General features: G+C 50.8%; 5 protein-coding genes across 5 annotated transcripts; 2 read left to right on the forward strand and 3 right to left on the reverse strand.

Moving 5' to 3' along the window:
• Positions 1-174: 174 nt before the first annotated feature.
• On the forward strand, positions 175-3,345 carry Fma-KR (putative PKS-like enzyme; the record flags this gene model as incomplete). The annotated part of the gene is made up of 3 exons (XM_043293598.1): positions 175-2,579; positions 2,627-2,981; positions 3,034-3,345. 3 exons carry the CDS (start codon positions 175-177, stop codon positions 3,343-3,345), a joined length of 3,072 nt encoding a protein of 1,023 aa, XP_043149533.1.
• Positions 3,346-3,389: 44 nt separating this feature from the next.
• On the reverse strand, positions 3,390-5,609 carry Aud_008734 (putative acetate-CoA ligase; the record flags this gene model as incomplete). The annotated part of the gene is made up of 2 exons (XM_043293599.1): positions 3,390-3,832; positions 3,893-5,609. 2 exons carry the CDS (start codon positions 5,607-5,609, stop codon positions 3,390-3,392), a joined length of 2,160 nt encoding a protein of 719 aa, XP_043149534.1.
• Positions 5,610-6,019: 410 nt separating this feature from the next.
• fmaG (cytochrome P450 monooxygenase fmaG) lies at positions 6,020-7,682 on the reverse strand (the record flags this gene model as incomplete). The annotated part of the gene is made up of 2 exons (XM_043293600.1): positions 6,020-7,100; positions 7,153-7,682. The coding sequence occupies 2 exons, from the start codon at positions 7,680-7,682 to the stop codon at positions 6,020-6,022; spliced, it is 1,611 nt and encodes a 536-aa protein (XP_043149535.1).
• A 669-nt stretch (positions 7,683-8,351) lies between these two features.
• Positions 8,352-9,584, forward strand: fma-TC (terpene cyclase fmaA; the record flags this gene model as incomplete). The annotated part of the gene is made up of 7 exons (XM_043293601.1): positions 8,352-8,450; positions 8,512-8,604; positions 8,661-8,672; positions 8,729-9,011; positions 9,075-9,145; positions 9,204-9,461; positions 9,522-9,584. The coding sequence occupies 7 exons, from the start codon at positions 8,352-8,354 to the stop codon at positions 9,582-9,584; spliced, it is 879 nt and encodes a 292-aa protein (XP_043149536.1).
• Positions 9,585-10,369: 785 nt separating this feature from the next.
• Positions 10,370-11,707, reverse strand: psoB (hydrolase psoB; the record flags this gene model as incomplete). The annotated part of the gene is made up of 1 exon (XM_043293602.1): positions 10,370-11,707. The coding sequence occupies one exon, from the start codon at positions 11,705-11,707 to the stop codon at positions 10,370-10,372; it is 1,338 nt and encodes a 445-aa protein (XP_043149537.1).
• Between the last annotated feature and the right edge of the window lie 428 nt (positions 11,708-12,135).

Consider the following 12,135-nt stretch of genomic DNA (forward strand, 5'->3'; position numbering starts at 1 on the left):
TCTGGGTACGCTATGTGCACCGAATTAGTCCGAATGTTGAGTTTCCAGGTAGCTTTGCTCCTCCCCGTCTGAACTTTTCTAATATTGCCGTTTCTAGAACTTGCAACTTACTGGACCCGGCACTTCTCATGAGGTGGGAGTTAGTCCTGTTCGATACATTCAGTCAAACCAGTCATGCTAGAATTGCCTAACGAGCTGTTGGGGAGCCGAGTCCCTGGTGGTACGGGATCTGAGCCGAGATGGCGGCGCATCTTCAAGCTAGAAGACTTGCCATGGCTGGGAGCTCACCACATACAGAATCAGACCGTTATTCCTACAGCTTTGTTTTGCGTCATGGCCCTTGCGGCCGCGATGGATATCAGCAATGGCAAACAAGCAGACAGCATCGAGCTCTCCGACATTACCATCGGGCGACCGATTGTACTAGAAGCATCTTCAGTGGAGATTGAGACCTCGCTATCTATAAGCAGTCTTGTCGACTCTGGTATCGATGGAATTGACACAGTCCAGGCAGACTTCAGTCTCAATAAGAGCGCCCCGCAGGATCCGAACACGGTCACGGTAGCCAAGGGAAGGTTACGCATGACTTTTGCGGACCACGAGTTAGGGTTGTTTTCCTCCTCCAGACCATCCAAGCCGTGCGGGTTGAGACCTGTGAACATCAATCAATTTTACGATTCCCTGAGAGACATTGGCCTGAGCTATGGTGGACCTTTCAGAGCTTTGACTTCTGCTGAGAGGCGTATGGATTATGCATGCGGTGTCGTCGCGCCGACGACCGGGGGAGCATCAAGTATATCGGCTCTGCTTCACCCAGCCATCCTGGAAGCTTGCTTCCAGACACTCTTACTTGCCTTTGCTGCCCCTCGGGATGGTTCATTATGGACGGCATTCGCACCTACAAAGATCGGTCGTCTGACATTGTTTCCAAATTCATGCTTCGGCCTCGATACACCAGCCTCAGTAACTGTCGATGCGCACCTACAGGAATATACTTCCGGGTATGAATCAGAGATACCAATAATTTATGGAGATGTCAACGTCTACAGTTCAGACACTGCGCAATTACAATTCCGCCTCGAAAATGTCACCATAAGCCCCATAACTCGCTCTACAGAAAGGCAAGACAGACAGCTGTACTTGAAAAAGATATGGCGACCAGACATTCTCTCGGGGCCAGGGCTCAAGCAAGAGAACCATATCTCCAGTTACGAGCGCCTTGGCCTTTCGCAGGCTCACAAGTATATACTTGCGGCAAGCAGACTGATCTCACATCGCTACGCAAAGTTAAAAATTCTCCAAGTTGGGACGTCATGCATCAACTTGGTTCAAGCTTTATGTCATGCGATGGGAAATTCCATGGGCTCATACACGATTGCGGATGCATCGGACAGGGCCATTGACGATATGAGGCGGGGCTTGATGTCAGACGACCCAGCTATCGAGTTCATAGTTGTTGACATTCTACGGGACGTTGGAAGGTTGGACGAAACCACCGCCCTTGGCCCAATCGATTTGAGCTCTTTCGACTTGATAATTCATCTGAAGGCCACCTCAAAGGAGTTTGCTACAATGAAATCGATCCGAGGTCTCTTAAAATCAGGGGGTTTTCTACTGATGACGATGACGGTAAAAGAGGCCATGCCGCTAGAAGCAACAGAATTTGTCCGCAAAGAGATACACGACACCTTGCAGAGCGTTGGGTTTTCGGGAGTTAGTTCATTGGCAAAGGATCAAGAACCGGATTCGCCTTTTGTCATCTTGTCACAGGCCGTCGATGATCAAGTCAACTTTCTCACAAGTCCACTAAACTCGAAACCGCCCTTTACTACCAGCGGAACACTTCTTGTTATAGGTGGCGTCACGCAAGAGATTAAACAATTCATTGAGGCCATCCAGAGCAGATTGGGATGTGTCTGGGACGGAGAAATCATGCTAATTAGGTCCCTGACCGACTTGAAGAGCCGAGACCTTGACCAAGTGGAAGCTGTGCTTAGCTTGACCGAGTTGGATCAGTCAGTACTGGAAAGTCTCAGTCGTGATACCTTTCAAGGCCTGCATCAACTGCTGAACGGGTCCAAGACAGTCTTGTGGGTCACTTATAGCGCCGAAAATCTAAACCCGCACCAAAGCGGTACAATTGGACTTGTGCGAGCCGTCCAAGCTGAAAATCCGGACAAGGTTCTGCAGGTCCTCAATTTGGATCAAATTGATGGCAGCCAGACCCTCGTCGCGGAGAGCTTCCTTCGGCTCATCGGGGCCGTTAGGATGAGAGACGATAGCTCAAATAGGTTGTGGACGGTCGAACCGGAGCTGTCCGTCCAACGGGGGAAACTTCTCATCCCGAGGGTGCTTTTCGACAAGAAGCGCAACGATCGTCTCAACTGTTCAAGGCGGAGAGTGGAGGCTTCAGATCCCTTTGAGAAGCAGTCTGGAACCCTTGTCCGTCCTATTGATCCTTCGGGTCTTTTCTCGCCGGACAAGACGTATGTTCTTATTGGCCTTAGCGGTCAGATCGGCCAGTCTATCACCAGATGGATTGTCGGGAGTGGTGGACGTCACATTGTGATCACAAGCCGGTGCGTACAGACAAGGCTGTGATTTGGATAGCTACTAACAGTAATAGGAATCCCGACAAGGACGGACTCTGGATAAAAGAGCTGGAAAAGCAAGGCGCCAATGTTGTGATCAAGGCAGCAGATGTTACCAAGAATCAAGACATGATCAACCTCCGCAACCACATTCTTAGCACTATGCCCCCTATCGGAGGTGTGGCAAACGGCGCAATGCTTCAGTCGAATTGTTTCTTTTCCGATCTAACGTACGACGACCTACAGGAAGTACTGAGGCCAAAGGTGGACGGGTCTCTGGTCCTGAATGAGGTCTTCTCCAGGGATGATCTTGACTTTTTTCTGCTGTTATCGTCCATCTCGGCTGTGGTTGGGCAGCCATTCCAAGCCAACTACGATGCTGCTAATAATGTAAGTTCCTTCCCGGGTTCATCTGAGTCATGACATGCTGACACCTTTGTAGTTTATGACCGGTTTGGTGTCCCAGAGACGAGCCCGCAACCTGCCTGCCTCGGTGATCAACCTTGGCCCGATCATAGGGCTCGGTTTCATCCAGAATATTGATAGCAGTGGAGGTTCGGAGGCGGTGATTTCTACGTTGAGAGGTCTGGATTATATGCTTGTCTCCGACCGTGAGCTTCATCACATATTGGCCGAAGCAATCCTCATTGGAAAGAGCGATGAGACTCCGGAGATTATTACTGGGCTAGAAACCGTCTCCGACAATCCCCCACCGTTCTGGCACAAGAGCTTGCTCTTTTCACATATTATATAGGATCTTAGCTTTGCACTGGAGATGGTTCTCTACATATTGCAGTTTCATGCCATGTCCCTTGCCTCAATCGCCTTGTGCTTACCCTTGTTCTTGTTAAAGTACTCCCGAATCTTGGCTCTCGCGACTTGGACAGCCGTCGCATCCTCGACTGTACTTGGGACATCGACACTCCGATCCAAATCCCCGTAGACCCCATTCTCCACCAACTCCCGAAGCACACGCCGTAAGGTCTTGCCGGACCTCGTCTTCGGTATCATGCCTTTGCCCTGTACTATACCTCCCAATGAGGCGAATGCCCCAACCCGACTCCGTACGAGTGACTGAACCTCTGTCGCAACGGTTGCTGCTGGTATGGCCGAGTCTGGGTGATCCGGCACCGAGAGAGAGATGAATGCGAAGGGGAGTTGACCTTTGAGCTGATCTGGGATAGCAACCACGCACGCTTCTGCAATCTGTGGATGTGACGCGATGGCTTCCTCAATGGCTCCTACATGCGTCATGAGAAATCAGTAACTAGACGAGTGGCAAACAGGAAGCTGGAACTGACCACTTGATAGTCGATACGCGCTGACGTTCAAGACATCATCATTGCGACTCATGACATGAACATAGCCATCGTGATCGACCCATCCCGCATCCCCAGTATCCAGAAATCGGGATTCAAACCTTTGCAAATAGCTTTTGTAGAATCTCTCCTCATCTGACCACAGCGTGTTGAATGCCGTCGGCCCAAGAGGAAGGGCCAGCACGATATTGCCCATGGACCCTTTCGGTACTTCTTCACCGTTGTCATCTACGACTCGAACATCGAATCCCGGCATGGGCTTTCCAGCACTTCCTGGCTTGATTGGAGGAATTTCTAGTCTTTTCGGCACTTCACTTCCCAACCCGATATGAGGCGCAATCGCTCGGCCGGTGATCGGAGACCCGGCTTCGGTTGACCACCAATTATCGATGACCTGTACATTCCTTCCGCCGTACTGATCCAGTAGGTCTTGGTACATGGAGACCAGGGTTGGCTCTGACCGCTCGCCAGCGAGGAACAAAGCCTGTAGTGATCGCAACCCTCCACGCCCTCCAATCTCGGACAGCTTTATATTACTAGGGTCGTCTTGCTTGATGGCCCGCAACGCTGTTGGAGTCGCGAACATGGTATTAACCTTGTACTGCTCCACAACTCTCCAAAAAGCAGACGTATCAGGTGTTCCTACTGGCTTGCCTTCGTACAAAACGGTGGCTGCCCCCGCCAGCAATGGCGCGTACAGGATATACGAGTGACCGACCACCCACCCGATATCTGACGCCGCAAACATGACGTCTCCAGGGCCGTGGATGTTAAAGATGTACTTGATCGTGAACTGTAGACCAACCGCGTGGCCACCGGAACTGCGCAACACACCCTTTGGTGCTCCTGTCGTACCGGAGGTGTGCATGATATAGATCGGTTGATTGCTCTGAACGGGTACGCAGTCGGCTTTGATGCCCCGGGACCTGGCGTTGGCCATGAGCTCCTGCCACGCTAATTGTTTTGCGGTGGTTGTCCGGCGACGGAGGAGAACTCGTTGTATCCAGCGCCATATATTCCTCCACCAACTAGATGCAGACTCCTGGAAGTTCCAACGTAGTTGGTCGCGCTGCCATACGATGGTGTGTGACGGCTTGTGGCATGAAAGCTTGATCGCTTCTTCGACGAGTTGTTGGTAGCCGATCGGCGGTCTATTCCCAACTATTCCGCACGATGCAGTGAGAAGTACGTCAGGCTTGCAAGCCTCGACTCGCTGAGCGAGAGCATTGGGCGCAAACCCCCCAAACACGACGGAGTGGATAGCTCCCAGACGGTTGACAGCAAGCATACCAATCAAGGCAGCCGGGATCATGGGCATGTACAACATGACCACATCACCCTTCTTGACCCCGATCTCTCTCAGCACTCCTGCCAGCGTCTCCACCTCCCTAAGGAGTGTATCATACGTAATTGTCTCCTTTGTATTTGTGACGGGGCTGTCGTAATAAATCGCAGGTTCGTGTCCGTTTCCCGCAGCGACGTGCCTGTCGACGCAATTGTAGCAGGTCGAGATTTCCCCGCCGGGGAACCATTCCCACGTCGGGTGCGTGGTGCCATCTCGCAGACTCCTCTGGGCTGTCCGGAGTGCAGTGCCAGATTTCCTGTGCCAGTGGAGGCGTTCGGCCTGTCGCGACCAGAACTCCTCCGGGTTTTGCAGACTCTGTCGCAGAACTTGGTCCTGAGGATAAGGGTAGTCCATTTTGGATAATCGCATCCACTAATAGGTGAATGAATGGACACAAAGAAAGAGCTCCCATTACTGAATCCACGAACTATATGCTATATTAGGATGTGTTATCATCTATGGATACCTTGGCTCTGAGCATGCGTTCGGTAAACGATACCCAATGTGGTGGTCGCCGATATTATCCTCCGCTACCGAAGTCCGATCTAGAGGCAGTGATTGCCGGTACCAGACGTTTACATGGTATTTTAAGGCAAAAAAGGATTCAAAAAAAAAAACAAGGTGATAAGGATCTGGTCCAAATTTAGACATATACTGTGTATTTGCTCAAACTATGGTAACCATTTGACAACAATTACGAGCGCCGAGTTGAATTGGAAATCTTAGGATGTTCTGAATGTCCCCCATCTATCTATACCTTGGTCCTAGACTGTACTCGTTTTGAGAAGACTCGCATGGCTAACCTCAGGTAACTGCTCCGACTCGATGCGGCGAAGAAGATCGATGTGGTGCTGACTGCGAGGCTCGACCTTGAACTCAAAGGGAGCGGGGCGATTGACCATGCCCGGGATAGCCTCGAGAGTGACGGGAATCTCGTTGCCTTGTTCATCTCTAGCCTTGCGAACGTTGAACGCAGCCAGAAGCTGGACCACGGTGATGTAGACACTGGCGTCCGCAAAGAAACGACCAGCACAAGATCTTCGGCCGTAACCAAAAGCAACTTCACTAGGATCAGGGTGGTTGAAGGGCTCCATATAGCGCTCCGGCTTGAAGACCCGCGGCTCTGGGTACTCTTTCGGGTCGTTCAAAAACCACCAGAGAGAGGGAAGAAGATAGGAGCCCTTAGGGATGAGATATTCACCACAGACGATATCTTCCTCGGACTTATGCGTCAAGCCCATGGGCCCTACCGGATTCCATCGCCAGGCTTCTTTGATAATGCCGTCAATGTAAGGCAGGTTATCTCTATCGTCAAAAGTGGGAAGCCGATCGGAGCCGACAACTCGGTCGATCTCTTCCTGCGCCCGTGTGACAACCTCGGGGAACATGACAAGACCACAGATGACGCTGTGGATGATTGCCACTGTACTGTCGGAGCCGGCGGCATAGAGGCTGACGGCAGTCCACTTGATAGCCTCTTCGTCGGCCGCAGCCAGATTGATCTCGTTAGTGTCCGACTTGGCCATGTGCTTCTCGAGAAGATTGGAGACATATGAAGGACTGTGGGCTTTGTGTGCCATCTGGCGTTTGACGAAGTCGTAAGGGAGTTCCGCAGCGGCCTCGTTGATAGCCTTCCATTCTAGCGCAGTCTTCCGGTACGACGTGCCGGGGAACCAGTCAGGAAGATACTTGATAGCAGGGACCGCATCAATGGCCCAAGAAAGTGGCACAAATGCTTTGGACAGGTTCTCCATGGTGTGCTCGACCAACTCAACCAACGGGTCGGGGCTGTCTCGCTCAATCGAATAGCCATAGGTAATTTTCAGAACGATGGCGGCAGCCAAACTATAAAGCATGAGACAGTGCGTAAGGCAAGTACATATCGTAGGGGACTTACGTTTTCAAGTGGTGCAAGATGTCGTCCGGCCGATTGAACGTCTGTAGGATGAAGCGAAGAGATTCCTGCTCCTGAATGGGGCGGAAACCAGCAGAGAGCCCCTTAGTTCCAATCTCCTGGTGAACCATTTTCCGGTGAAGGCGGTACTTGTCGTCGTACTGATGGGTGATGAGAAAGTTCTCGAACCCACATAGCTGAGCAAAGTTGAGCTGAGGTCTCGCCGATGTCTTTTGGGCCTTCTTCCCCATGACAGCGTGGGCAGCATCCTTGTCATGGAAGATGACGAGCGTCGTCCCCATCACATTGATGGAGCTGACAGGACCGTAGGCATCTTTGTGCTTGAACCAGTGCTGATACTCGGGCTGGCCTTTGGAGGGGAGATCAAGTAAATTTCCAATCACCGGCAAGGGCTTTGGCCCAGGAGGGACGTTCTGTGTGAAAGTTTTGGTGCGATTTCTGAACGCCAGCACCACGAGAAAGGCCACCAAAGCCACGCAGCTGATCTGAAGGGAAGATAGTTCGAAAGCCATGTTGTACGAAGCTATCTAGAGAATGGGCAGTTGAGTTGTCAGGTCTACGTCTCAGATCTTTCAGTGTTATTTGAGTCCAGCGTCCAAAAAGATCTGCTTACATCCGAATTCCTCAAGGCTCGGAAGTAACCTTAAGGAGCATTACCGAAAAAAAAAAAAATACCAAGCCGACCAATGAATCAGGTTTTCCGTAGGAATCAATCTAGGGCTGGCCGTCATGTCTTTGCGAGCCTGTTTCTCTTAGAGTAGGCCTTACGGCGGATATTGCCTTATCACTGTCCATGTCAAGTGAAACGCAATACTCTGCCTGCTTCTCCGTCTCACTTGCAGTAGCTTCCGATATGTTCGGGGAACTTGCGATAACGGCATAAGACCCTGAACGAGCAGGTGATTGCGACACTAGGAACTAACAATCTGTGCCATAGTGCTTACTAGTGCGTATGACGCTGCTGTTATGGGGTGGTATCTGCCAAACGGCATGGTCAGAGTCTGACTGTTTGAATGGCGCGACTCATGAACCCTTCTAAGGGGATTGCTGACGGCCTGACTGCTATAAGCTACCCTATCGAGCCATCCACTGTTCCAGATAAGTCCATTTTCACCAGGCTCTGCCGTTGTGACACAATCAATATCCAGCAATCGTTGTAGCACACTTACTCTGCAGCAGAAATGGAAAGTGTTCTAGGGCTGGGGAAACTCCCCTTCAGTTTTCTGAAGACATTATATCTGTTCGGCAAATCTGACATCCCCGCAGCGGCTTTACCTTCTGTATGTGCTGGTGCTAACTCTCACATGCATAGGAAAGGCCACAGGCTAACACTGGGAGCAGATGGCTGTAGCCCTTGTGCTTGCTGCACCATGTGGCTTTTACCTGATAGTCAAGGGGTTTCTGTGGAATCAATTACATCTTCTCACGTTTCAGGTGCGTCCAGAAGCATTCTTCTTGAAGCAAGTGCACTCAAATGTTGACATGATCAGGTGAAAAACCAGGTTAGTGAGGCAATGTGACGACAAATAAGACAACAACGACAAGGAATACTTATCAGAGACGCCAGATCGACGGTATAGAAGAGGATAGCATAGCAAAGCCCCATCGACCCTTGCCCTCTGGCAGGATCACACCAAGACAAGCTACCCTCCTCTATCGCGTCCTCTTTTTACTGATGTGGATTGCCGCCATATACACAAACACGATCTCGTGCACATTGGTCTATTCGATCGCCATAGTAGTATACAACGAGGGAGGGCTGGCCGCTATTCCGGTAATAAAGAACTTCATCGGAGCTATCGGTCTCGGTTGCTATTGTTGGGGGACCACGATCATCTATGGTATTGGCTCTAACAATGTGCCTGCTTTTGCTAGGTTACATGCTGACCGACCACGTTTGTCAGATGGCGGTAAAGAGCTACATGGACTGAAAGCCGTCGCAGTACTGATGATAGCTGCCATTTTCGCTACTACTGTGAGTTGTCCCGGCAGCCAAGCAACTCCATGCTAATATAGCTATCACACTTGGTTAGGGCCATGCCCAAGACTTCCGTGACCGCACCGCCGATACAACACGGGGCCGCAAAACAATCCCACTACTGCTGTCCCAGCCTGTAGCTCGCTGGTCACTGGCCGTGATGACGGTGTTGTGGACCTTGGGGTTGATTGCCTTGTGGGAACCACCAGCGATAGTTACTCTGGCATACGTTACTACGAGTATGCGGTGTCTTGGCGGTTTTCTCTCCAGCTACGACGAGAAGGATGATTATGTCTCTTATTGCTGGTATGGGGTAGGTCAATCCTGTTCTCCGTATGTACGTCTTATCCATATCCGTTGACCAACGATACAGTTTTGGCTTCTTGGTAGTAACATACTACCCATCTTCCCTCGTTTGAGAGGCGAGCTTCCTTAGGGTTTGGCTGTTGTCGAACCGTACGGTGGAACTGGACCTTGATATTGTCAATAAAGTGGCGTGGGACTTAGCTGCAGATCAGGCTTAGAGTTGGGTATGGAACGGCCCGTACCCATGACCAACTTGGGTTCACCCATGTCTCTACTTACGGAGTAAATACGTGTGTTTTAGGTACAGAACGAAATATAGAGTGGTGTTTTGGTAATTTACTTGTAATCTATTTGCTGCACCTGAGGGTGAATACGACTAAGCTCGTAATGCGTGTATTGTCACGTGATTAGTACCCAGTAGGGCAATGTCAAGAACAAGAGAAGTGCTTCTACTCTGCCACCTACATATCCGAAGAATAGCTGGAAGTATATATAGAGACACTCAAACGGTCATTCCTACTGTATCTGGCGCTCCCAGTCTAGTCCCTTGTGTCCTATATATGAATCTCACGTATTTTTGGCGGGCCATGTTCAGAAATACTTTGAGCAACATATATTTTTGGCCATAGGTGCTAAGGATTGCGACAACAATAGGCTACGGTATATTAGACTCTTCCAAAATGTATTATATATACCGACAGTATGAGAGATATGGAGGGTAGTAAAAACATTCAAGACGATTGCCTACGAATGATTACAAGGGAAGATTATGGACAAGTATGATTAGTTTTAGACCCGTGGGTAAGTGTATAGGCAAAAACCAGGAGCCAGGGTACGGAATTCACTGCGTATTATTCTTGGAACATGATTAAAAGAACTTCTCTTATCTGGTGGCCATCATCAAACGCTGACTCTCTACAAACTGGTCACCAAGTCTTCCAACCTCGAGCTGGCCGTCAAAGGCTCCCTCTCAATTTCAAACTGCTGGTCGAGCCACTCAAAGGTTTTCTGTGCCGAATATCCAAACGCACCAATCTTGGCCTGGAGGCCTCCATAGGCTACATCGGTAGCAATCCACTTCTCTTTATCCACGCCGTCTTTCAGACTCGTCAAGCACTCGTAGACCTTGTCTGTCGTCGTGGCTGGATCGAAGTAGAAGCTTGCCCCTGCTCCCGTCACCAGTGTCGGGCACTTCACGTCAGCCAAGTATTCTGTGCCGTCCGGATTCTGCAAAGTGTAGGCGCCAAAGCTGCGCATAACATCTGCATCCGTCTTGGAGCCGGTAGCCCACTTCAAGTGGTTAAACTCCCATCGGGCCTGAAACTCAAGTTTCTTCAGAACGCTAAGTATTCCATTGAACATCCAGTCTGAGAGCCAGCCGCTCATAAAGCCATTGAAGAGCGGCCCCGGCATCCTGCCCCCCACAAAGCTCGACAAGCTGTAGAACCCATCCACGCTCACGCATGCCTTGATCCGCGGGTCTGCGGCCGCACGGAGGGCAAAGTAGCCCCCCATCGACGCGCCAGTGACGGCAATGTGGTCTAGGTCCAATTCGAGCTCGGGATGGCGAGCAGCCAGGTCGAAGAGGTGGTCCAGGACGGGACCCGTGACGTGTTCCCAATCCGGGCGCATTGGCAGCTTGTCGCGACGGAGGACGATTCCTTGACCGGGTCCCTCAAACGTGAGGACAGCATAGCCTAAATCCGGCCCGTACGCTGGGTTGACAAAATAGATTTCCTCCTGAGTCGAATCGCCTCCGCCCGAGTTGAGCAGGATGGGGATCTTGCGACCAGGGATTCGCCGGAAGGCGGGAGGCAGGTAGAGATACCCAGGCAACGTTTTTCCGTCCTCGTACGGGATGTCCAAGAAGATCGTCTTTCCATCACGATACTGGACGCCCTTTCTGAAATTGGCAATGGCTCGTTCAATAGTGGGAAGGACTCTTTGGTCATGTCCGATAGGGCCTTCATTGAGCATGAACTGCGCTGCGCGAAGGTAGTTGGAGGATCGCAGGTACGCGCGTCGCGCACCGACACGATCTCCAGCGGCCTCAGCTTCTTTTGCGATGGCTTCCGCCTTGCTACCAGTTTCGAGAAGGGTGCTATACCATGACTCTGGATCTTGGTCCTTGATCTTGGCTGCTGCTTCCAGCACCTCTCCGATCTCGGCCCCTTCATGTGGCGCCATGGCCAGTAGGCGAAGGAACTCGAAATCGAAGAAGGGCGACTTGAATAGCTTGTGTATAGTTGCCATATTGTCTTTTTTTTCCCTAGTATATCTAAGCAATGCCCCTTATCAAGAAACTCGAGGATCGAGATGTATGACGCGAGAACGATGTCTAGTTGAGAATCGTGTTTTCCCACTAACAAGTGCCTATTCTACTCGTACACATTGCGGTTACCTTAGCTGAATTATGCAACCCAGAAAGGCGGGTGCGCCGTAACTGAATTACAGAGAAATGGTGTTGTTCTATTGGCATTTTGATTCGGTTCTGGAGTTGATAGCCCCATCCCGAATTCGGTGGTTGTGATGCCACCAATCGTATCGGCCGTCGGACGGCCGAAAGTGAACATACAACGATCGAGGCTCCTGCTATACACAGCGGTTTGGCCCTAATAGGCGTCCAATATGCGATCTAATCCCATGTTAGTAGCCTAAGGTCTAGAACGACAACAAAAGAC

The sequence above is a fragment of the Aspergillus udagawae genome (genome assembly GCF_001078395.1).
Source record: "Aspergillus udagawae IFM 46973 DNA, scaffold_7, whole genome shotgun sequence".
Classification (NCBI taxonomy): Eukaryota; Fungi; Ascomycota; class Eurotiomycetes; order Eurotiales; family Aspergillaceae; genus Aspergillus; species Aspergillus udagawae.